The 25,761-nt window shown below is 36.5% G+C and overlaps 3 protein-coding genes across 11 annotated transcripts in view; 1 reads left to right on the top strand and 2 right to left on the bottom strand.

Annotated features, from left to right (window-relative positions):
• Positions 1–9,180, bottom strand: part of LOC139964130 (protein crumbs-like) — a 44,896-nt gene extending 35,716 nt beyond the window's left edge. Inside the window, exons 1-2 of one of the 2 annotated variants that reach the window (XM_071965490.1) lie at positions 8,898–9,180; positions 261–809 (exon numbers count right to left, since the gene is read on the bottom strand). In XM_071965490.1, coding sequence (XP_071821591.1) covers positions 261–809; positions 8,898–8,964 — 616 coding nt within the window. In that variant the 5' untranslated portion in view covers positions 8,965–9,180. The remainder of the gene's footprint in view (positions 1–260; positions 810–8,897) is intronic. The other variant, XM_071965491.1, reaches the window with a different exon arrangement.
• Positions 9,181–10,622: 1,442 nt separating this feature from the next.
• Positions 10,623–18,681, top strand: LOC139964133 (DNA polymerase epsilon subunit 3-like). Of its 2 annotated transcripts, none has more exons than XM_071965501.1 (5): positions 10,623–10,907; positions 12,739–12,836; positions 14,195–14,280; positions 15,713–15,831; positions 16,522–18,681. In XM_071965501.1, the coding sequence occupies exons 2-5, from the start codon at positions 12,771–12,773 to the stop codon at positions 16,869–16,871; spliced, it is 621 nt and encodes a 206-aa protein (XP_071821602.1). In that variant the 5' UTR covers positions 10,623–10,907; positions 12,739–12,770; the 3' UTR covers positions 16,872–18,681. The 2 variants fall into 2 exon arrangements, with proteins under 2 accessions (XP_071821602.1, XP_071821601.1); XM_071965500.1 differs by having other exon boundaries at positions 10,623–10,849.
• Positions 17,483–25,761, bottom strand: part of LOC139964132 (GTPase-activating Rap/Ran-GAP domain-like protein 3) — a 190,438-nt gene continuing 182,159 nt past the window's right edge. For all 7 annotated transcript variants that reach the window (XM_071965492.1, XM_071965493.1, XM_071965497.1 and 4 more), the window contains 6 exons: positions 25,606–25,758; positions 25,317–25,383; positions 24,743–24,823; positions 22,876–22,994; positions 22,112–22,217; positions 17,483–21,673 (listed from right to left, as the gene is read on the bottom strand). In XM_071965492.1, coding sequence (XP_071821593.1) covers positions 20,799–21,673; positions 22,112–22,217; positions 22,876–22,994; positions 24,743–24,823; positions 25,317–25,383; positions 25,606–25,758 — 1,401 coding nt within the window. In that variant the 3' untranslated portion in view covers positions 17,483–20,798. The remainder of the gene's footprint in view (positions 21,674–22,111; positions 22,218–22,875; positions 22,995–24,742; positions 24,824–25,316; positions 25,384–25,605; positions 25,759–25,761) is intronic.

The raw sequence follows: 25,761 nt of genomic DNA on the forward strand, positions 1-25,761 counted from the left end.
GATCAGTAAAACCACAAATTCTATTGAACTGTGTGTGAGGTACTGGAAGGGATTGGTTGCATGCCCACTATGTGTGTTAATTCTTGCATCTTTGACACACAAACATTATGAGCTCTGTTTACAGAATACTAATGATGATAGCCTATCAATATAGTAAATAATTCATGGTACTTAAATTCCATATACATGTATATGGCCACAAATGTAATGTAAATATTATGTTAAATTGAATAAAATGAATCGGGTTAATGGCAACTTACCGCATGTCGTGCTGTTTTCTATAAGGCAAGTATCCCACTCTACGTTTGTGTGGGAAACCGCCATGCAGAGACCCAACCCAGCATCAGTACCCATGTTATCTATCACACAACCAGTGAAACCTTCACCAATGACCAGATCAGACCCGGACAAATCTAGGGCCAATAGTTCAGGATTTTTGCTGCCGTTCGCTAAAAGTTCTGCCACTCCATCTACGGTCAGGGTCAAAGTACCATTACTTGTGGCAAACTGTAAAGAGACCTCCCTTAATGTTAGATTTGCGCCAATGTCTTCCGATCCCGGGGTGTCTCCACTCTCCCATCGGACAGTGATCACGGATGCCGACTCATTGGCCGAAAGCTGAAAGAAATCTCCGTTGGTGCCATTCTGTTGGAGGATCGTACCTCCGAGACAAGTTCGAAATGAAAACCCTGTTTTGGATAGGTCTAAAGTTCTTGAGACTGTCACTGAGGCAGACCCATCAAAGTAAGCCCTCGAGGTATTCGTGGGTACATCATTGCACGTTTGGCCATTGGAAATGTATAGAAGATCTAGACGGAACAAGGAGATACAGAAAATATACATTTGTGAAATCCACTCAGAGAAAGTTATAGAAAATACAGTACCAAAATTCCATACAATAAAGCTGACAATATTGTAAAAAAGTTCAACCAAAAATCTTTTATATTCTGTGAGTTTCTTACTGTACTTTTAGTCCGTATACACCAGGGTTGTCCAACCTACGGCCCGCGGGCCACAGTCCGGCCCGCTGCAGGGATGCGTCCGGCCCGCCAGAGATGCTCTACGGTGCGAAATTTTAGTAAGCAGATTTATTGATAACAATTTGAAGCTATATAATCACTCATTTGAACTTTCTGGGTCCATAAAACTGCATACAGGTCAGTCTCACCGGAGAGTGGGGGGGGGGGGGGCTGAACTTTATTCATCTGTTTTATCAGGAAGGAAAATAAATTCAAGCGGCCCCCTCCTTCATCAAAATCATTCCATGTGGCCCGCCTCCGCAAAAGGTTGGACAACCCTGGTATACACGGACAAATTCAGTGCCAAAACATAATGTGCGCAGTTTTCAATGCTCTGCACTTAACTCTCGTAAATTACTATGTTCCCTGTGTACAAAACCAGCTACAAATCTTTCCACTTGAACTGAATAACATAGCACACTCACTAGAAGTGGAATAAACTGCAAAAATGGAAGGAAATGAATCAAATTAATTTATAATTATTTTAATATATGTTAATTCAGTATTGCTGTATGTAAAGTAGTCTACTGAATAACAAGTTTAACAGCTTAAACCACATGTACTAAACAGATTGGTTTTCCTTAAGCACAGATAGTGCTAGTTTATGTTCAGTAATCCAGTTAATGCCTACAGACTACTACAAATTTTCAGATTAGTGTGAATAATGCCTGCTAAAAGTGACACTTTTAATAATGAAGCTCCTCTTCAGAAACCCGAAATTTCACTAACTGCTTTAACTCGGAGGAGTGAAATGAGATTTGAATATACAGACAGTTTCTAGTTGGCCAGTGTGATTTTGTGTACAAGAACAAACTGTGACGTACGTACTTGGTGTTTGGATTTAAACGTTGAGAGATCTATACAGTAGACCAATTTTCCAAGTGGGAAGTTTCATTCATTAAAGAATAACAGTGATCCATATTGTTCTTTGTCAAGTGTTAGTATTATTTACAAATAGAGAATCACAAGTCTCATGTTTCCTCTTCCAGTTGCCTGCTAGACTGTGCAACAATACTCAAGTCCAATATTTGATGTATTGGATAGATTTGTTTATTGGTTCTTTATGGCGTTGTAGTTTCTTGCCGTGAACCTTTTGAGTGCATATAACTATCTTATAGTCTTATCACACCATACTGTACTGTATTTTATATCTAATCATTATATTTACTTCCTTGTGACAAGGTAGAGTTCACTGTGATGACTCAACATACTAACTCTCAACTCATGAACACTAAGACCAACAACAGACAAACAACATGTACCTGTTAGACAAGGGCATTTACCAAAGAGTGCAAACACTATGAACCCATGAATCACAATGCAAACATTGTAATTGATTTTTATATTTGCACATTTGAAGTTAATATTACTACAGTATGTGAATGACCCTCAGATTTAATGGTGGCTGATTCGTATGTAGCATTTAAGTTGATATGGAGTTTAAAACTAGGCCAGATATTTTACTTCCCTGCAGAGCTCAGTTGGAACAGCTTCCGTGTGTATACTGTACAGTATTTAACCTCTCTACTTAACAACTTCACTTGCAAAGACATTCTATACTGGTAGCCTTGGGCACATGTACTATCATGTTAGATCGTGGTAGCATATCATGACTCAAAATAATTAATTTCAATTTTCAACTTCTACTAGATTAATAGACTGAACTAATATTACATTCTTCCAGAGACCTCATAATTTCCTATTGTATACGTAGGTATATAAACTATGTACTATGGTGGATGAGATTTGTGAATAAATTCCCTCAAAAAGTGGAATTTAATTAGATGACAGACCTGTTTTGTTTTGCAGATTGAAGATAACTAACAATTTCAGCATTGACTTATTTAAGTTTATCCAGGATAGGCTTGCCATTATGACAATTTCTGGGAAAAAGTAAGCTTGTGTAACTTAGAATATCTATGTTACTCAGTTACTGGTTACCATACTACACTACACATTGTTTTTCTCTTTAAGAAATCAGCTGGTGAACTTTACCTGATGACTAACACATATATACTATAAGCAATAACAAGTTTAACTCTGTTTGGTATTATAACTCTGACTCGCTTGGGAACAATCAGCTGCTATACAGTAGATCAAATTATAACAGAGACTGGTGATACTGTCGATCGTTAAGACAACAGAGACTGGTGATACTGTCGATCGTTAGGAGTGGGGGAGCATGGTTAATTATGAGGATACAAATACAAAGTTAAGTTCTGTCCTTTAAGGACCCTTTCACGGTATGAACAGAATAATAATATAGCAGTCAGACATTCAACATTCCAATAGTATCATTGTTAACACAAAGACACCAGGAATGAGTTACAAGTTATACTACAGTACAGTATGTACAGGTCCATAGGAGAAATGTACAGGAACTTAAAACATCAGTTACAAAGCACAAATGCACTGTTTGGTATTTTCTTCTTTTCTCATACATGTGACCTTTTTATTGTTAATTCAAATTTGTGCTTGATATCTACCATTCTCTACTATGATGTTGTAACAATAGAACCACTGAACCACAACTACTGTACAGTATATATGAATCCAGAACATAATATTATGCAGATAACAAAATCAGCTTTATATAGAACTTACTGTAATGTGCAGAGACCAGATTTAATGAAACTACAGTATTATTAAAATTATGATCCATATACTTTTCTCTTTCTTTTTTGCACTAGTGCTGCTTTCTTTTCCAAGATCCCCCACCAGGTCCATTTCAGTTTTTCACACAATGCACAAGATACTGTACCAATACACACACACCTGTACACAGTTAATCTATTAATGCCCTGAATGTGTGCTGCAGTTTGCAAGGAGGTATTTAATAAATATTATACAACACCTAATAATATTCCGGCCATTTGATTGGTCAATTGCTCGTCGATTGCATGCAAAATCCGCTCTATTGCACTCTATGAAATAGAAACATGTGTTATACTTTTTTGATAGCACTTTTTTCAATGGTAAGTGAGCAGAGAAACCTGTCTGTTCAAAACAATCTGTTGCATGAGTGCATTTTACATCCAATTATATCTAAATTTTGATAATGAATGGTTTCCATTCGTGCAATAGTGCAAATATTTCATTCGTTGAAAGGTGTAATTTGTCCCATTCAACTCGGCTGAGCCTCGTTGAATGGAACAAATTACATCTTTCAACTCATGAAATATTTGCACTATTGCACTCATAACCATTTATTATTTGTATACTATTTACTAAACATATTGCACAGTAAGAGATCCAAAGCATAGGTATGAAGTCTTTGTACATGGTTAACACTTGACAAGAGTCCAAGTGCAATAAGAAAGGAAAAGCCTTAAGTATCATTCTTCACTTCTTTACAATGTCAAATATTACTACAAGACAGCCTTTAATGTTCAATTTGAGTAGTGACTATCATGCAAAAACCATTCAAATCACTACACTGTTCGAACTTCCACCTATGGGGAACATTGCTCCACAGCTCTGGAACAGTCTCCCCTTACATCTGAAAACAATCCAGCATGTGTCAACTTTCCAGAAAGAACTCAAGACGTTCTAATTCATGAATGCGTATCCATTTGTTTGATTACTGTTGTGTCCATTTTGGGTACTTTGCTCCTGCAGCACTTCTGAGCAGGTTTTTTTAACTGGATAAAAGCGCTTTTCAAATTCTTATATTATTATCAATATTATTATTATTATTGTTACACAGGTAATTATCATAAGCAATGAGGTATTATTATAAATTTTACACATTGCACAGTAAGAGATCAAAGCATTTTGTGGTAAACACTTGACAAGACTCCAAGTGCAATTAGTAAACAGCAGCCCAAAATATGATTCTTAAATTGTGTACATGTACAGTATATTGTGCATGATAGCCTTTGCAGTTCAGCAGTAGTACTTCTGACTATCATACATGTACAAACCGTTCAAATCACTATACAGTACGATAATCAAAGTTCAGAAATTTGTTTTGTTTTACAATGACTGTACATAACATCTGTACAAACACATTAGAAGTGCATGCAAAGCAAAAATATCACAGAAAATGTGTGCTGACCTATAATAAATTTAAATAATCAAACTTTGAAAAAGTCTTGTAGATCTATAATGCTAGACAACATTGAGGAATTTAAGGTAGACTTACTCTACATCATCTATTCATACCATTTTAGATTCTGTAACTGAATTTTTCCAAAACACATCTACAGATTGTTTTTAAGGAGCTTCTAGACCTTGTGTACAGTAAATTAGACAACAAACTTACCTTTGATATTTTTCTGTTCAATCTTTTGGATAAGGTGCCTCCATCACACAAATGCACAAAGTTAAACAAATATTGTATACATACCAAAAAGGGCAGACACTTCTTAAGGTACCTTACACTAAAATATATCAATGTACAGTAAGGTTCGGGGAGCAGACTTTAATGAAACATTCACGACCAAACTGTCTGCTTGAGTGTGGAGTCAAATCATTCATGTACAAGTAATGTAATCCAAAATGTCATACTGAATACAGTATTACTATACATGTTAATCTTTATATGGCATTGTCTGGCTTGAAAATATCAAGCAAATATTTTGGCAAATCTGACTTTCTAATTCCTTGATATCCCTGATCACCAAACATTTAATAACTGATGATGTATTATTATACACTGTAGCGTTATGTACAGTACAACACACATCACTTTAATGGCAATTGTGAGAAAGACGTAGGCTGACATATTCACTTTCTGAAGTCCCTTACAGGAGAAACTGAAATGACTGAGAAAAGAAAAACTGAACTTTACTGTTCATGTGCGACCATGACGTTTTGACAGTAGGAAATTGCAGTAATCTTGAAAATTTTGGAAAGGCTTTGAGCTTGGAAGCCCTTAATTTTAGGCAAGTAGCTATATGATTATAGTACAGTACTGTTAAATATACTTTTTAAGAAAAAGTCGCCCAGGAAAGAACCTGGGCATGAAAAGCAAACTACTGAACGACTGATCCGCTCTCAACCCCAGTCCCGTTGCATCGGGACTATGACTGTGTGATCATCGTCAGGTGTGTATCACGATTCCACTCGAAAGGGAACAGATACTACACATGATCTTAGCCAAAAGTACTGTAAAATATTGTGATTGTGTATGGCATCTATGGGCACCAGCAGCCAGTAGACTCAATGTTTCTATAATACTTAATATACAGTACTTACTGTAGATGTGCATCAAGCTTTGTGACAACAGTTTATCTTGAATAGCAACTTTTTGACAAGCAATGGTGTACAGTATATGAGCACAGTAGGAAGAATATATCTGATCTGACATACTTAATCTTTAGAACACAACAGCACTATAAATGGATAGTGATTATCTACAGTAGACTTAGTTATGTAAACTTTTATCATCATAATATATTATATAAAAGTATATGCACTACTTTTGCCAAAAACACTCTTCAGTTCCGACCTCTTGTTTATTTATGGCTTCTACACAATGTAATTGCACAATACTTCACTTCTCAGCATCACCCTGACTGAATAATAGACAACTTTCCCTAGAGAAAAAAAAAAAGGGTCTATTCTATAAAACTATAATATTATCCCCCGTAGGACCTCTTGCGAGGTCGAACAGGGGTAAACTCCATTTTGTTGACCGTGGCCAAAAACACAATGAGAGACTGGCAAGCACACTTCCAAAGGGTTCACTTTTCATGGTTCATCATGATCAAGAAAAGACAATGATAGTGATCATGCAAAGCACCTCGGTATCCTTATAACTTGCCAAAATATAGACTACAATCATTAAGAAATATTACCATGTTGCAATCATTACTATTAAGAGAACCTCTTGAAATACCTTTGTTAAATATACTGAAGGCTAAACTTTTAGTTACAAACTATTAACCTTTCACATTTGAAACCATAACACTTATATTATATTTTGTATTTTTCTTTCTTTACCTTGTGTTCTTTATTCTCCTATTGATGAGTACAGTAGTTTTATATTTAGCCTATCTTGGAGTAATTCAATGAAATGAAAATTGACATGATAAAAGCATAAACAATTTTCCAAAGCATACCGCACTATAACATGTACCGGGTTACAAGCCTAAAGTATTCTCAAAGTGGGTATTTAAGATGTGAATATAACTTAGGCAAGATAAATTAATCTTGAGACTAGACATGTATTTGATGCACAAGTGTTAGGTCTATTCAGTATTATGTTAGGTCTATTCACCCAACAGCCAGGTTATAACAATGCATACCCCACTGTTCGTCAGACAGTTAACCAATCATTATTAAAAGAGAACCTATTGAAATGCAGATGTTAAATATACTGAAGGCTAAACTTTTAGTTACTACAGTAACTATTAACCTTTCACATTTGAAACCATGACACTAATATTATATTTTGTATTTTGTATTTTTTTCTATGTTCTCTTATTTATGAATATTTTTATAGGCTTTATTAGGATAAATAAATAAAATGAGAGTTGATATGATAAAGCATGAAAGTTTCCAAAGCATACCTTGTGTTCTTTATTCTCCTATTGATGAGTACAGTAGTTTTATATTTAGCCTATCTTGGAGTAATTCAATGAAATGAAAATTGACATGATAAAAGCATAACAATTTCCCAAAGCATACCGCACTATAACATGTACCGGGTTACAAGCCTAAAGTATTCTCAAAGTGGGTATTTAAGATGTGAATATTACTTAGGCAAGGTAAATTAATCTTGAGACTAGACATGTATTTGATGCACAAGTGTTAGGTCTATTCAGTATTATGTTAGGTCTATTCACCCAACAGCCAGGTTATAACAATGCATACCCCACTGTTCGTCAGACAGTTAACCAATCCGACCACATTGCTTTGAAGGTGCTGAGTGACATTTTCCAAGCTTGCATGTTCATGAAGTGCCATGCAATTTAGGGTTCAAAAACTTCATTATTCACATTACATTTTTGGAAACTGTCGGGTTAATAACAGGTAGTATTTCAATGAAATGCCAACATTTCTGTCCAACACAACGCTAGGCATCTTTTGGAGAATAAGATCAACCATGTCCACAACTCAAACTTTTAGTGATGAGAATTGGCTGTTGTAATTTTGGCTGCAATTATAATTTAACCACCTAGGCTAGATCTCAACTAGCAATCAGCAAAAACAAATTTATTTAAATTTGTTTAAATTTAACAGCATACAAAACATGCAGCTTTCAGCATGCGATACCATCTCAGCCTGACGAATAACAAGACCGGGTATACCTTATTAAGCTGGTTGCTTTGTTAACAGTGATTAACATCTTAAGTTTTTGTATTTGCCCGGCAGCCAGCGAATAAGATCCATTAACTTTTCTATTGGATGAATAGTGAGGGCACAATGCCTAGGCTACACCTTATTTGTCTGGCTGCCGGGCGAATAATATCATGCAATCTCTCATTCCGCCAGGAGAAAAGGCACGCTATTGTGAACATTGTTTGTGTGTAACTGTTGTATGGTGGTGTACGGTAACCACTCTTCAATGGCAATCTCCAAAGCCTGGATCAAAAGGGCCAAAATTACTGCAGTGAAACAATGCATCATCAGTTATGTATTTTGAGATACTTTTGTGGATTGTTACCGATTTAGCGAATTATACTGTAAACTTCAACGGTTGGGCGAAGTTAGGGTAGTTTTTCCTTGCTTCGAGCAGTTTGACTCCCTACATTACAAGTATATGCCTAATTCTTTCTATCAAATAACTGGAAAACATTAGTTATTCTAGTCGACAGCCAGGTACTGTTGTACTTTTTAATGCCAGTATAAGTACAATTACAGTAGGAATACTAGTAATAGTGGGCCTTGCTAACTAGTGCTACTGTTAGGCCTAATGGGCTTTTCACTCACTGAGTAAAAGTATCAAGAAAAAGAACGACGATGTTATAATGGGTCTAAATCTCAGCGATCCATCCATTCTTCTTTCTTGATGCAGGACGTGTTACTATTCTGTAATATTTCTTCTCTTCTTAAGCTGAAATTAAAATGTTGAGTTGGAAACGAATTACATCGTTGGTAAACTTGTCACATCTTCTCCGGAAGAGCCTAAACTTAGTCAATGCTCAAACGCATACTTACGTACGATACCTATACAGTAATCTTACGGTTTATACGTGTGTACCTGTGAGTATATAAATCATTGGTATTTGCGGTACTTGGAACAAGACAACCACCATATTTTGTAACGGTTTGAGTAAACAGGTGAATGGGACTAGTCACGTGACAACTACTGAACAAACGCGTCAGGAATGTGGAATGTAGGGTCACGCCCCCGGTCTTAAGTACCCAGCTATGGAACGCCAAAAGGTCCACAGGTGGCGTTGCTAACCTAAATAGGAGGTGCTTCTACCCTAAACTGGAGGTGCTTATGACGGTGCTCTGTTATGAACGTGCCTTCAAAAATTAGACCAATAAATATTTTTGTTTGCATATCTATGATGTCCTTATAGTGTTAATGAGAAAATTAATATGATTATCGGTAAAATTTTAAAATTTGAGATTACGTAACATGGTATCTGGAAAAAAAAAACCAGTAACGTAACTCCTATGGGCTCGAACCGTGCTGAGCCGGGGGCCCAGACCAAAAGGGGGCCCCCGCTATACTGATGCACCGAAAAAGGGTACCTCTTTGGATAAGGAGGGCCCGATTTTACTGGGAAAGAAAAACTCATGCAAGGCTGAATGTTGTTTCTCACTCATACAACTTGTAAGATGTATCCAGAAGCCGAATTCCTCTATCCTCATTCCATGGTATATAGTTACAAATAATTTATATAGCTATGTTGATAGTATTGTTCTGTCATTTTTCTTGATGTATTTTAGCATTAAAACATTTGCCAGCTGGAAACAATGTGTAAATGGCCATTCAAATTTTCTAAAACCAAGACACCCTGCATTGATCCTGCATAAAATCCTTGAACCCATGGGAGTCCGCACGGAGTGGAAGGGGGGGGGGGGACTTGCCCCCCTGGAAACTCAAAAAAAAGTTAAACATTTGACATTTCAATGATTTCACCCAACCAACAGTTCTCTAGTTATGTTCATTGCATACGGACCCATAATGCATTACTTTAATTATTAAAACGCCCTTGGAAGTGTCTTTTGCGATGACCTAGGAGTATTTTTTTGGCAACAAAAAAAACCGTGGTACGCTCCGCGCCAACTGATGGTGGCGCTCCGCTTAGATAGTATCAAGTAGTGTGTTACAGTTAAAAGACCTACTGATTCCCCCCCCCCCCCCTGTGAACATTTCTGCGGACGCCCTAGCTTGGACCTCCTGATAAGGAGCCCCTTTGGGCCAGGAGCCGTGGCCCCAGGCACATTGTTACGCCACTGATGGCAACTCAACTTTTTAACGAGTTTTACCTCTGATGACAAGTTAGCGTAATTCGGTATCTCGACAAAATTCCATATTTTGTCAAGATGCCGAATTAGATGTAACATGGTAACTCTACATCTCGCTTGTCACCTAATGACCGAAATGACTGAAATGTGTATCCGCTTTGTTTAGTAAGGACAGAAATTTTACCGCCAACACGTAAATGTACACTAGTACGGGGTACATTAAGAGCATCCGTAACTTGCATGGCGCGTAATCGTAAGAAAGAAATGGGCCACACGATTAGACGTCTCAATTGAATTTTCTCAGCTGACATCTTCGCCAATGAATACGTTAACACAGGCATTGAGAAAATACCAATTATTTAGCAGAATCCCACGGTCTCTTTTTATTGCTTGACTACTTCATGATAAGAGAAGCAAGTTTTCTCGATTTGTGTGAACTATTGGAGCTATAGCCTAACGTTAGTACTAGTTCAGCGAAGATCACGTTACAATTGACTTTGTCAATATTGTTGCAACGTAAGTTAGGCTCACGTTAGTGCTGCAAGATAAATTGTGTAGAAGTATTGCACATTATCACATGGTGTGAATATGTTAGGGGTAGACATTAAGTGTCGTATCTAAATTTTAAATAAATGAAATCACATAGTTTAAACCTTTGTTTATTACTACTACTAGGTAGGCCTATCCTAAGCCTATCATAATGAGCCCCACTTTGTGCAATTGAATGAACGTTTCCAGTTTGCATCCAAACATGTTTCAAACAGTAAATGCTTTCAATTTCCCTTAATTTATATTACTAGACTGGTACTTATACTAGTAGTAGGCCTAACCTTAGAGAATTTTATTGTATTGTGCCTGTATGTATATTTACTGCTAGGACATGCATTAATGAATAAGTTGCAACTTGTTGCAGATTGGAAAGCAGATTAGTAAACTAAACAGTAACTTTTGACAACTCCATGTGGGAACTAGCCTAGTTCAATAAATAATGAAAATATTTTGTTGGTACATGCAGGTGGTGGCCACTGTTCTTAAACTTTCATTCCCATGACCTTAGTGTCAGTCTATTTGTTTACTCCATTAATTTCATTCATGTGGCATTGTGGCTGTATAGTTTTATTTTTACTATTTTCTATTATGCAACTTGACTGTTTTTCATCTTCATTTATATGATCACTAATGTATGTCTCTTCTATTTAATTGTGTTAATTTCTCGCTATATATTGTTGAGAGCTATGAGGATGATGAACTATTGCCTGCTGAGTTACCCAAAATTCAGTAAATTTGAAATCAATTAGTTTGAGTAATTATATGAGGCTTGTGCATCCCTTTATTATGATGCAATGTCTAGTCAGACTAGGCTGCAGTGAAGCAGATTTGCCTACATAAATGTGGTAGTAACAAGTTACACAGTACTAGTATACAGGTAAACTGGTGAACAAAACTGTGAATACACTTTCTTAATGCAACTGTTAGTTGTGTCTGAGTGTATTGCCCCTATATGTGAGTGAAAAATGTTTTCATTCCTGATCAGGGTCTAGGCCAGCAAAAATTAAACAGGGAAATCAAGGAGGATTAGCTGAGCATCCATGCTTCTAGATGTCATAATATATGCAAAGGAATGTTCAAAGATCAGTTCAGTTGTGCACGGTATGTGTAATGATGAGCAACTATAGTAAACCCCCTGTTAACAAAATGTATCAATCCCAAACCAAAATATGGTAGTGCATTGGTCTATCCTCTTAGCATGCTGTATTTTCATATTCTTTCCACTTCTCAGGGAATCTATTTCCACTTGTGGTTTCTTCATTACAGTATGTTTATAAATACATCTAGGCCTAAGCTTCTTCTTACAACTTAGTTTGTGTTGTTAGTGTGTGGATCAATGGTAAAATTTTGCAGTGTAATTTTGCACATGCTGATGAATTTGTATTGTTATTGTATTGTTTTGCATTGTTTGCTTATTACATGCAGGGAATGATTTATCCAGTCTCTCATCATGGTATGCATGAACCATAATGTTTATAAGAGACAAACTTCATAGCATTCAAAATTGCGAGCTGTTGTGGTTCCCTACAAGTTATACACACTGGTCACACATTTTGACTTATTTTAGTTGCTTGTTAGAGCCCTCCAGGATCCATTGACTTCTCATCATAGTTATCAGAAAGGTTAATTTCATACATTTGTGGGATTTCAATACACTTTTGTTTAGCTCATAAAACATTGCTAGTGAATCACTACTGTATGATTTAGAAACTAACCCATTTTTTAAACTATTGCTAAAATGCAAATTATATTCTATTAATTATTGTTAACCTGTCATATTTTTTATCTGTCTCATTAGGTGAGGTGACAAAAGCCCCAAGATACAGTAAAATGGCAGAACGCCCTGAAGATCTCAACTTACCACAAAGTGTCATAGGCAGGATTATGAAAGATGCTGTGAGTCAAACATATATATGCATGACTACATATTTTCTCATTCAACCAATTGGAATAATTTTCTTAATATGCTATAACCACTCTTTACTGGTGGCATGATAAACAGCAATTGTACTGACAGTACTCATCAACTGTATCGAACCTTTATCTGATAGAAAAAGTATATTGATAATGCTTATACTGTCATAACAAGTGCTTTGAAGCATGTCATTAAAGAACAGTGTATCCAATAGGTGTGTCCCTAACTGGATATGTTTTTGTGGAGTGCCATAAGACTTACCATATTAATTGAAGTACTCAAGAGTATATAATAGTGTTCGACCGATAATCGGTTAGATGATCGGCATCAGGCCATTATCAGACAATCGGTAGATAATCGGCATCGGCAAATTCCATCGCACTACCGATATTTGGAACCAATTATTGCTTTCAACATAAAGGATTGTATTTTTCCGCGCCTTTGATTCACCACAACCACAACGGCCCACGGGGGAAGATTGTAGATCATTGGATTCAAAGCTATTCATAGCCGAGGAAGGTGCGCTAATCTACCGTGTAACGGTATCGCGAGTCCCTCACACGAGTTTGTACTAATGCTGTTCGATATACTATCCAGTTTTGGCAGTTAACATCTTACAGTATACCCGCGATAAGCTTAGGGGGACGACGTAACTAATTATTATTAGATCCTGCTAGGATCGAAACGTCAGGCCAACTTACTTTAACACATTATTTTTCATATCAGATTATATATTTCGATATCAGCTAACGAAATAACGAATATTTTATTTCAGTGTGATATTCTTTTCACTTTATTTACGTTGGAGTTGCAACACTGATAATGGTTATAATACCAGTTGTAAAAGCTGTCCCTAACTTTTTTGTCATTTTGTAGCCAATGGCCAATGACTACTATTTTTCCCCTTCTGTAGTCTGCACAGCACTGTCATTTACTGTGTTGTGGCGGGATTGCAATATTGTGACTCCTCATTATAAACGTTCAGTGCCTCATGTATGTATTACAGTGTTCTTTATTTGCTCCATTAATCTGTACTGTGAAACTCTAAGCAGTTCATTCACATATTTGATTGTATTGGCCTAGAAGTTAGTAATCATGCATCACACTAAATCATGAATTAGACCAGTTCCACGAAAATGTTGAAATAATCGGTAATCGGCATTGGCCCGATTGTCACAGGAACTAATCGGTAATCGGTAAAACCGATTATCATATAATCTGTCGAACACTAGTATATATGCAGATACTGCTTTAGAACATCACAAGACTATTGCAGATCAGAACAATTAGATTAGTTTAGATATTATTGAACTAATTATTTCTCACCTTGATTTTGTAGGTTCCCGATGGAGTGAGCGTGTCCAAAGAGGCAAGAAATGCAGTCTCTAAAGCTGCTAGTGTGTTTGTTCTCTATGCTACATCCTGGTAAGTTTTTTCGGCACATGATTTCTCTCTATTTTCCTGTGTTCCCGTGAAGGATGACTTAAGGCGCAAATCTAATTTTATATGTTGTACTCAACATTAATTTAGCATACAGTCAGAGGTGAATATCATGAGAATTAGTATGCTGAGAGAAACATTACTAGAAGTGAAGTATTTTCATTTTCCTTGGACTACAGTATGTTAAACAAATCTAGGCTTTTAGTTTACCTTTTTCAATTTTAACAGCTTATCCAATTGCAATCGTTAGTTTGTGGCAATCTCTAATAGTCTTGATAACTGAGTTTGATAACTTTGAATAATTTTTTTGAGTATTACTTTGTTGGGTTCGATAAAAATGTTGACCAACTGCAAAAATTTGCTTTAATATTTGTTGTGTACTGTAATAGTGTGTGTGTGTGCCAGGTCTTCAGAAATGACTGTAAATTGACCTGGTAATATCAGTTCATTAAAGTGATATCGCCAATATTTTGGTAGCTTAGAGGAATTTTTTAGTTAAAAATGGGATCCAGTCCTTACGGTCATATCATTTGTTGTCTTTCTATCGCCCCAAGCCTTGCCCTGTGATGAATTTTAGTGTCTGTGATAGAATGCCTCAAATGTTGGCCCGTCCTGCTAGAAAATTTGAATCTAACACTGACTTCCGTTGAGACGTGATGTCAGTGCAGCACATTGGTCAGAATCGATCAGATCTCACTCTAAGCTTGGCCTTGAGGCAATACACAGAAATGTGTACAGACTTTGCGTACGTTAACAAATTGATCAACTAACAAATATCGGAACAACATATTATGAAGAAAACCTAGTTAGGGAATTCTGGAACATTTTAACTCTCCATTAGATTGTTAACATGCAACTTCACTGGGAAATTTTCATCTAAATCCCCATTTCACTTTCAGAAGTTTTAACTTTTCTCGCTTTAGTGTAGCTTGCTAATGATAGCGTCCCTGCAGCCCCCAAACGAAGTGACATCGTTGTCCACTGTTAAAAATATATTAGACTGAGTTGGCACAAGGTCCAAAATTTCACTTCTCCTGAATCATAGGATGAAAAACCTCTGAACTAGGACTGTGGCGATGAAAAAAAATTATGGAATTTCTTTCATATACCCAATAGACTGCCACTAAAGAAAAAAGGTTTAACTTCCATCATTTCACATCAACTTTAATTTAATAGAGCATAGAAGGCTTTGGCTGGATAAACTTGAGGTCATTAGTTCATGTTCCATTTTACCTGGAAATGTTTGGCTTCCTTTTAAAGGTGTTTATAATGTCCAAGTCACTTAAATTACTTTGTTGATTGATCAAGAAAGTCATCATTTACATGTTTGAAAATTTGGAAATCAGCCAAAAAAGAATTTCTCATGTGAGAGCAACAAAAAAGGAAATAAATGAAGGTGAATACTTTTTTCTTTCAGTGCCAATAACCAAGCCCTGCAGGCTAAACGGAAAACACTAAGTGCCAATGACGTCTTTCAAGCACTGCGGGACATGGAGTTTGAAGAATTCATTGAGCCATTACAAGCAAGTTTGGAAGGTAATTTCTATCTTACCATCTCTTTTATGGTAACACATTGTTGTAACAGCCAATCAAAGTTGTCGTCAACTTCAAGCAAAACTGCATCTTTGGAAATGAGTTGAGTTCATCCAAACCGTTCTGCTGTTTGTAAGATATGTTGCCACTCGTCTTTTAAATTAACCATGGATGAGTTTTCTTTTGAAGTTGTCTACATGCCAAAGATTTTTGTAAGGCAACTTTGATATGTAGTTGGAAGGTCTGGTATCCCTTGGGTATCACTTATTGGTGGTCAGGTGTGATTCCACCTTTTCGTCAACCCCCAACCTTGTGTGCACACCTAATATCAGGCATGAGCTTTTTCTGCGAATTCACGGAATATCTGTGATTTCTATTCTACCTCGGGTTCAAAAACTATTATCCTAACACACGGTAGCATACGCAAACTGGAGCCTATACCGCAATTTTTGCAAAGTTTCATGATTTTTTTTTTTTACCCTTGCCTCATCCCTGTAATATAGCCCAAAAATTCCTCAGAATTCACCATTTCACGTCTATAATTTTTCTTATTCTCTCTCACCTAAGTACATGGGGGTCGACTTCAGAGACCCCAAGACCATCCATCAGTGTCTGTCTGTGTTGGAAATGAACCAATAATAATCTTTTGCAGTCTACATTGATTTGGAAATGTTTGGTGTTCCTTCCGTTTAGAATTTAGAAAGGATCAGAAAACCAAGAAAGAAGCCCAGGAGCAGAGGAAGAAGGTGAAAGATAATAGCGGTGACTCATCAGGAGGAGGTAAAGATGCAACAGGAGGAGCAGAGGACAAGACTGACGAGGATGAGGATGATGAGGGTATTGAAGAAGAGGAGGAGGAAGAAGATGATGATGGTAATGATGATGAAGATGATGATGACGACGACGATGACGATGATGGAGATGATGGATGGGTGGAAGAAAAGGAAGTTAGTGAGACAAAGGAAGACAAAAAAGAAGACAAAAAAGAAGATGAAAATGGCGCCGGATCCACAGCTGTAGAGAGCATGGAGGAAGGCTCTTAAGCAGAGACAAAATAAAAACAAGAGCCAATGGGAACTGTTCTTTTTAAGATCTTCTAAACCTTGAGGAATAAGTTAACAAAACTGTTGAGATTGGAGCATGTCTGTGACTTGACTTTAGAGATGTGTGGGTGTGTACATGGACTGCCAGTGACTTGACACTCAAAGAGTTCCAATGTTCTGGAGCTCACTGGAATTCAATTTACCAAAGATTCTTGACGTAGGTTTCCATCTCCCTGTGCCTGAATAATATAACTGTTGTATAGCCAGTACAAAAGTAAATATAGTTGACCTACAAGGTCGCAAATTTTGCAGGCTGTGAGATAAAATGGATCACAGTTAAATCTGTTACATTTGCTATTTTTGGATCGTGAGTTCCGTTATGTTTGGTAGGCAAAATATCCTTGCGAATGAAGCATCCAGATAATTCTTTATTTTTAAGCCTTGAAGGGAACTCCATTGTGGGATGTGAATATTTACTGTGAAAGTAAACATTCTTAGTATTATAGTTAGTAGTTATATACACCGTACCGATGCATATACGTTACTTTACAAACACATCGTGAATGTAAACAGACTTCAAAGACAAAAGAGAAACAAAAGCAGGCAAAGTATGTGATATAAAGAAAGGTGTTTATTAATCGGCACCATGTATCATGTAGAGGATTGTTCCAGCAAAATTTACCAAACGAGTAGAAGAAAGAATAATATTTGATGCTCCAAGAGATCTTATAACAAAACAAGAAGTTGGTGAAAATAAACAGTCATGAAGCTTTGTCGGAAAACTATGGATTCTTGGATAGCAAGACAAAATGTAACATCAAAATAAAGTGATTCACCCAAAGTCTCTATTTAGTTTGATTTCTGTTGGTGACTTGAACAGACCTGTATTATACTAGTTAACAAAACTGGGAGACAACTCTGCTAGAAATAGAAGAAAACTGTTAGTTATTTACTATTTAACATTTGCTGATTGAAAAATTTAAACAGCAAGTGGTAAGGGGGGTGGTTTGAGGAGGGAAGGGTGTTTGGGAATGTAATATTCTTATAACAAATTTCTGTTACTTGATAAGAACTGATTTAAGTTAAATTCAATGTTTATCAAAGTTTAAACGTTCATTTGCATATAAGCATTTATGAGCCATAATGATTTAATGAATGATATTTCTTCACTCTCAGTAACCATTGTATTGAACAGAAGAGAAATGAGTTTACCAGTACAAGGACAAGCCTTATTTGATCGCCATGGAATTTTGTGGAATGATTTATCTAATATCACAGAGTAGTACCTTGTTGTCCTTATGTGACTCCCTAACAATACCAAAAGAAAGGGTTTTGACAGACAGGACGATAATTGGTTTTGTCTGTCGTAACAATAGAAATGCTTAATCGGATTTAACCTCATGGCATATGTATCGTGAAAGTGTACTTCATACGTTTTTCGAAATCTCCCATGTTTTACATTTCTTACATTTTCATGGAATGTTAATGAAAGATGACCTTTTGGGTTGAAAATTGTCTCCAAGTTGGAACTGTCGCTAAAGTAATCAAATATTTGACCACAATCACAGTGATGTGATAATTGGTCCAAGAATTGGAAATGTTTGTTTTGCTCTCTTGTGGGGATGTTGCTTTGGAAATGTATTCATCTGAAATACACAAGAATCACAAGGACTGAACACTGTGGTGCTAAGGTATGATGTTATCAACACATAGTAAAAGTAAGATAAATGACAACTTGTTAGGCTTGATAGAGTGTTTTGAATTGATCCCTTCTCTAGTTAAATTACCACACAGTTTGTCCTGTTTTGGGGGGAAAAAAAATTTAGAAACATTCTTGTGCTACCCAATGTGAACCAACGAATCCTTTCTGCTTCAAAATCTTGCAAACTCTTGGATGGCCATTTTTGCTGCCTTAATCTGTTAGAGTCTGTAACAAAGTTTTTTTCAGTAAGCAGTATTTAAACAGCATATAACCTATCTACTGTATGTAGTGGGAAGGCAAGTAGCTAATGAAATTGGGCAGTACTTTGTGTTTTGCTGGACAGATTGTCAAAACACATCACTTGTTTGTATAAAAGCTGTGTTAATGGATTATAATTCAGTCACTCATTCCATCAACCCTAACTGAATACCACTTGCACTAGTTGCTTGTTGACCCCAGTGCTTGATTACAAGCAGTACCAGATAAATAGATGAAGCAATTGCCTTGGGCCCCCAAGGTCATGTGGCCCCAAATACCAATAGCCCTGAAGGTCAATGGGCCCTGAAGGTCAATGGGCCCCCAATGACTATGCACACTGCCATGCAGTTCCTTAGGACTAGAGAGGGTGCTCATCTAGCACTTTCTGTAAACTACAACTACTTATCTTTCCTACAAGTGGGCGAGAAAAAAAAAGTTGGTATGCATGACTGCTGTGTGTTGTAAAACATGAACTATATATATATATCTATATATACAATATTGTATAGGAGAATTTGAGTGCAAAAAAACTTCACTTTTTTTTGTTAGCATTACAAAATCCTTGTGTAGGGATAATAAATTGTTGACACTAAAGTGTACATTAATCACATAAATATGTGTGTTCCTGACTGACTGGTTCCATAAAACAGTAAAAAATGGTGATAGAAATCCAAGTATATCTTTTAGCAAACACACAACATGCAAGGCACCCATGTTAAAGCCATACAAAAAACATAAGGAGAAGATACATTTAAATGTACATAAGAAAATCTGGAATGTAAAAAATAATAAAAGTTTTTTTGATACATAAAATATTTGTCATGTGTGATAATTTGAATATTCAGTAGATACCTTTTGTGCACATAGCTACATAGTTTATATATATATATATATATACATATACTCTAGTTATTATTATTAACAACAATTATTAACAACATAGATCTATATATTATCATATTTGATACATTTTTGTGCATTGTTTTTACCTTTTAACTATCAACACATTAAGTTCACACATACTGTATTTTCACAAGTGCTCGCACAAAGGATTCTTCCACATTTAAAGTACAAAAGAACAATTTGTCTCTTCGTTTCCGACAAGAAAATATGACATGTATTTATTAAAGCTGACCCACCATTGCTGCAATGAACCCATTGCAATTACCCTTTCCTCTTTTGCTGTTAAAACCCTTGAATAGGGAGGAATTTATTTCACTGGCAACTATGACTGTACATTGGGGAGGTGTTTCAGGTGCACTTTGTTCCTCCCTCCCACAGCTCCACCCCCCTCTTCCCATTTCACTTATTGATGAAGATAATCTACACACTGGCAAACTTTGGCGAGTTTAAAATGTGACAGTACAATCAGATAATATAGACTGTTATAGCAAGTACTTGGGCAGAGCATTTTAAATTACAAATCAAGTAATCAAGTCTAATGGAAGATTTTAAAAAATATGTTAGCAGGAAGAAAGTATCATCCAAATGTTTACAGACTTTCTTCCAAATTATGTTTCAGATTATCCTTCCAGTAATGTCTCATCGTTTATTAGAAAACTGTTAATTTGCATCATATGATGTATGTTAGTACAATGTTTAATGATGATTTTTCATGCATCAAAATGTATTAAGTGATGTTCTAATTCTTACTGACCGAAGTCATCAGTATTGGCCCCAAAATTTCAGTGTGCTTGGAATTTTTTAACAGTTTTCAAAAGTACTACTTGTTAAATATTATTATCATTGACATTGAGGAGTCTAAAATGTCTCCAGGATGGAAGATGCCTTTTGGAGGTTTGAGCATGGGTGACCATTAATTGAATTTGTAGCATTTTTGGGGCCAATAATGATGATCTTAAAGAAACTTGAATATTTGCACTTGTCATTAAGTAAACACTAATAGAACTATCTGAAACCTAACTAATGTCTTTCAAATATCTGAAGATCTCAACGAAAATGAAGGGTCATTTCAAATCGATATCATCATCATCCATTGATAAGGAGAGCGCAAATGGTCTAACCAAACCTTTACTGCTAGAAGCTTGGACTCCAGTATCGTCTATTTCTCTGTTAAACATGGTAATGGAGTTCTCCTTTAATCTTTCTAATTTTGGATGCTTGCCAAATAGTTCAGCGCGCATTTCCGCTTCCGTCTGTGATCTATCATTAAAGTTACTACTCGTACTGTCGTTCGACACTAGCGAACTTCTAGATGGTCTGTAGTCATGGAAACTGGTGTCTGAATCTGTGGACAGTAATGAACCCGTTCGGCTTTCCTTACTCTCCCAGTTAGGGCTTGGCGGGAATACATCAGAATGGCAAGAGTCTATACGTTTACGCATGGCTGGTGAATTCAATGGACTGGATCCGGAGTAGAATTCTCCCTTCGCACTGCTGTCCGAAGCGAGAGGACTGATAGCTCTTCTAGGCTGTCGAGGGGATTTCAGACAGCCGAACAGTTTCCGCCTGGCTTCGGCTGAACCATTCAATTTCGGTGATTGCATTGGTTTCACCGGAAGCGAATCTTGCGATTCGAAGGAATAATCGGACTCTTCATAACCCGAGTCTGAATACTCTCGGTGTTGCCTGTTTGGGGGCGGTTTAACAGTTACGGATCCGTTTGAACCGGATATGTTGCAGTCCACTTTTAGGGTTAGTCCATTATCCTCGTGGGGTCGACGAGATGTCATTTCTGGCGAGTCACAATTGTTGACAAGGGGTGAAATGAAAGATTTGACGCGTGTTGTTGGCGTTGCCCCTGGTCTCTCAGGCATTTGACCAATCAAACTGAGAAGTGGAATCTTGAGGATTCTTACTCCAGTACTCGATGGTGACAAACCTACAAAATATGAAGTGAGAATTTCAGGTAGTGAAAACAAGAGTCCTGGATAATATGTTGCAATTTATCGTTCCTGCATTTAGCCAATGTATGTTTTGAATAATGCGGTCAGAAATAGAAAGCTGGCTACTAGGAAATAATAAAAAAAAATAAGAAAGAAAAGAGCCAAAAATTATTGAAAGAATGTGATTCGGGATCACTTGTTGTGTGCTGAGGACATTCAATGTTGAATTGACTGCATTGCTTAAATCGTATCTGGTATCTTCATTAATTTAATATTCGCGTAAAATATACAAAGACGTTTACTGATTGATTATTGAGTCAATAAATACATATATGACACAAGAGAGACTGTAATGTATTTGTCCCATACAGCATAAACAACTAATACTTATCTATACGGCAACATTAGACAAAACTTTTTTTCTTTAAATTTACCTGGAGGTGTAGATGTTGGACTTGCCATGGGACTGAAGGACTTCATGGGTTCTCTCGGGCTTGGTTGAAGGAAATCATTGTTTGCAGAGGTAAAATACATATCACACTGAAGAAGAAGAGAACACACATTAAGTATAGTGATAGACGTGATGACTACCACGCAATGTTTGTGCTATTCTATAAAAGGCATTGTTACCATCCCATTCGAGAAGAAATCACAATAAACAACTTTTCGCTCATTTTCTTTTTCAAAATACATAATAATAATAATAATAATAAGTTCTTATAAAGCGCAAAAAACATTAAAAACATCTCCATGCTAAATTCACGACAAAAGCATAATAAAAAACACAACTAATGTTGAAATGAATAATGTTTCTCGACGAAAACTACTCCCCATTTGGAATAGACATTCCTCTCAATCCTTCTGTGGTAAATCTACAATGATAAGGTGGCACATCTCATGAATATACATATATGGATTTGGCCCGTATGCAAGTGAAGTTTCAAGTGGTGTTGACTTTACTGAGGAAGTGTACCTTCCCATTTAACGACCTCCTGCAAGAGGTTCCATATGTGTACAATTAAGAGGAAATATCCGCAAAAACGATGCCGCATTATTAAAACAATATTTTGTTCTGTCAAATTTGATAGGGTCACTGTTAACGACAGAGGGAGTTTGAAATATGGATCTTTGCAAATGGTACGTGAGGGCTGCAGGGGATGATTAAAGTATGGTTCTCATTTTAGAAGTATATAAATACCTTTGTAGAAATCACCCTGAGTTTTGGAAAGGTCATCGTGTGTACCAGGTTCCCATTGATGACCAAACGGATCTCGATCGAATGATGTGTAAAGGCAATGATGTAAGGGAAAGCACAAGCTGTAGGGGGAAAACAGATAGCAAAATATCAGGCGGTGACGATTTCACAATTTAAAAAAAAAGAAAAAAGAAATTACATCCTAACATAGCATACAAACGGTCATAATACATGTAGGCCCAGCTCTAGATTGCAGATTCAGAGTGACTCCTGAAAAATATACTGCTTTGCTGACAACATAGAAAAAATATGTCATTGACATCCGAAAAAAAATCAAGATCTGACAAAATTAAAAAATTAAGTTATCAAAGTAAATAATTAATGAAATGAAATTAACTGCTAAAAAACTGACTCATATCACGATGTTCTAGTTTCTAAGAAAAAGGGACAATTAGTGCCTTGGGAAATCAAGAAAGGAACCCTTTTGGGAAGGAGAGACAATGCTTGTATATCAAGATTTAACTTTCTCGACTGAACCTATAACAAGTTATGGAATAAATGAATACCCCACAGGGTATGGAAGGTAATATATGGTTTACGTTGTACCTTCATTAAGAGAAAGAATAATTAAGCTGCAGATGAATGAGCGTGGTAATCTAAGTGAGAGGCGTTCGACCATGTATATAGAATTTCAGTACAGTATATACGAGGAAAACATTTCTGTCTGGGATTACCGTAAGATTACGTTAACACCGATTGAAATCGTTTTGCGGTTAAAATTGGACCTTTCGAAATGAGGTTAATGGTCGTAATTGTGCTCGCTAACGGGGATAATAAATTACATGTAAGTCTTATCAGCTTATCCATACCCTACGTATTGCTTTCATGTAAAGTAATACAACTTTAGTGAAAGTATTCTGTCAAACAAATAGGAACATCACGTGATTGTATAAAACTATCATGAAGACTGCCACATGAAAATGTGTGAATGCTATTAAAGATTGCCATAAAATTGTACCAAGACTGTCAAACAATGTTCCTAATGTTCTGTAGGTTCTTTTTTTTATAAACTATGTGGTCGTATTAGCATATCTCACAATTTTCGTGTGATATGCCTAGATTCCATGCATTTAACTGAACTTGACGCAACAAAGCAAACATGTGATTTTTAAGAGATAGGGAACAATATTGAATGTTTCTTAGGTTGTCGCGGGGTAGCTCTATTCATCATATTAAAGGTCTCGAATAGGGTTTGATAAAATAAGCAAGTGGTGACGAATTTTTCTTTCCATTTGTCGGATTATTGAATTTAGTGACAAAAAGAAATCAACCTGGATTTGTTAACAATACCATCATGTCTCTTGCAGTGACAATAAGTACAAGATGGTACCATGTGTTTGTTATTGTTAACACTGTGTGACTGTTTGGACCTCGAAAAAACATAATTGTTTGCCTTCTTCAAAAATTATCAAAATATTTTTTTGTAACCACTTTATGACATTATGTTCTGGGCCATCTCCGAGAATTTGCGCATAATATTATGGGTTGAAGTAACGTTGTTATTTTCAAGCAAAATTTTGATTATTCTAGAAATATATGAACATTTGTGACCTATATAATAGTAGTGGTACCTCGTGAAACTGCACTGGCTAAACTAGTGTGGATTTGATAGGCTGGTATTGGAGAAGTACGTTCTGCCTGGCTACCAGCTGTCTCAAATTACTGTTATATACATTTAATTACGTATTTAACAGCAAAGAGAACCTGAACGAAACATACGGCAACGTTTAACATAGAAGTTCATTCATGCTGCTAAACCTCGTGATTATGTTATGGAAGTACACTCTTCACACCGACCAGTGAAACTTACCGATGCCAGTAGGAGCTCCGTTCCAATGAATATCAAAGTCCGACGATTGATCATTACCAAGATGAGCAAATTTTGATATGTCTGTTGAAAAAGAAACAGACGATGAATGCTGTCAGTGTTTAAAAGTATCCGTAGCTTTACTAATTTCGCTCTCTTACGTTTGTCACAAACCAACCAATTTAACTAACCATAGGCATATATATGTTACATTCATTTGGTAGATGCTATAGGTTTTGTCGTTGTACCACCTACCCCCCCCCCCGCTCCACTTTCGAATCTCCCCTCCTCACCCATTCCTTACAATGATAATTTGATCCATTTAAATCATGTCAGAAACAAGACTTCATAAGTATGGACGACATTAGTTCACCCAACAAAGCCTTTCCAGAAAATTATCGATAAATCGAAACAATAACAAGATATCATAATAACCTACTGTTAAGTCTCACCAGTGTCTATATTTCTATATTTATTATAAGTTAGGGTGTATATATAGGCGTGGTAGGGTTGAGTTTGGGTAAGTGGGAGGTAAGGGGGGTGGGGTGGTAGGCTAATCCGGTTTCTTTATACTTACGGTTATAGGAGAGAAGAACTTCTGGTTCATCTTCCTCGTAGATGTCCAACACTGATACAAACGAAACCTGTCATAAAAATAAGATGATATTGAACATTTTGTTTTTATCACAAATGAGGAGTGTCATAATTCATGCTAATGCGCATGTCAAAACAAATGTGTCTATACTTGCAGGATACTGAACCCAAATCCAGGCAAATTCTTTTACTTCCCAAAGAACATTTTTAAATAAAAAAACAAACAAATTCGAAAAAAAGAAAAAACAACAACAAACGAAGAAGAAACTGACCTTTTGGGAGTCCAGATGAATTAGCTTCTTTGTTTCTCCAGTCCTTTCGTTGATGAGGTCAAACTGATGTTTATGGCCCACGCAGATCTCATTATCGCCACCAACACCATCTACAAGGGCCATTACGGAGGGAACTTCCCCAGCTGGGAGCTCCTG

Source organism: Apostichopus japonicus, chromosome 22 (genome assembly GCF_037975245.1).
Source record: "Apostichopus japonicus isolate 1M-3 chromosome 22, ASM3797524v1, whole genome shotgun sequence".
Classification (NCBI taxonomy): domain Eukaryota; kingdom Metazoa; phylum Echinodermata; class Holothuroidea; order Aspidochirotida; family Stichopodidae; genus Apostichopus; species Apostichopus japonicus.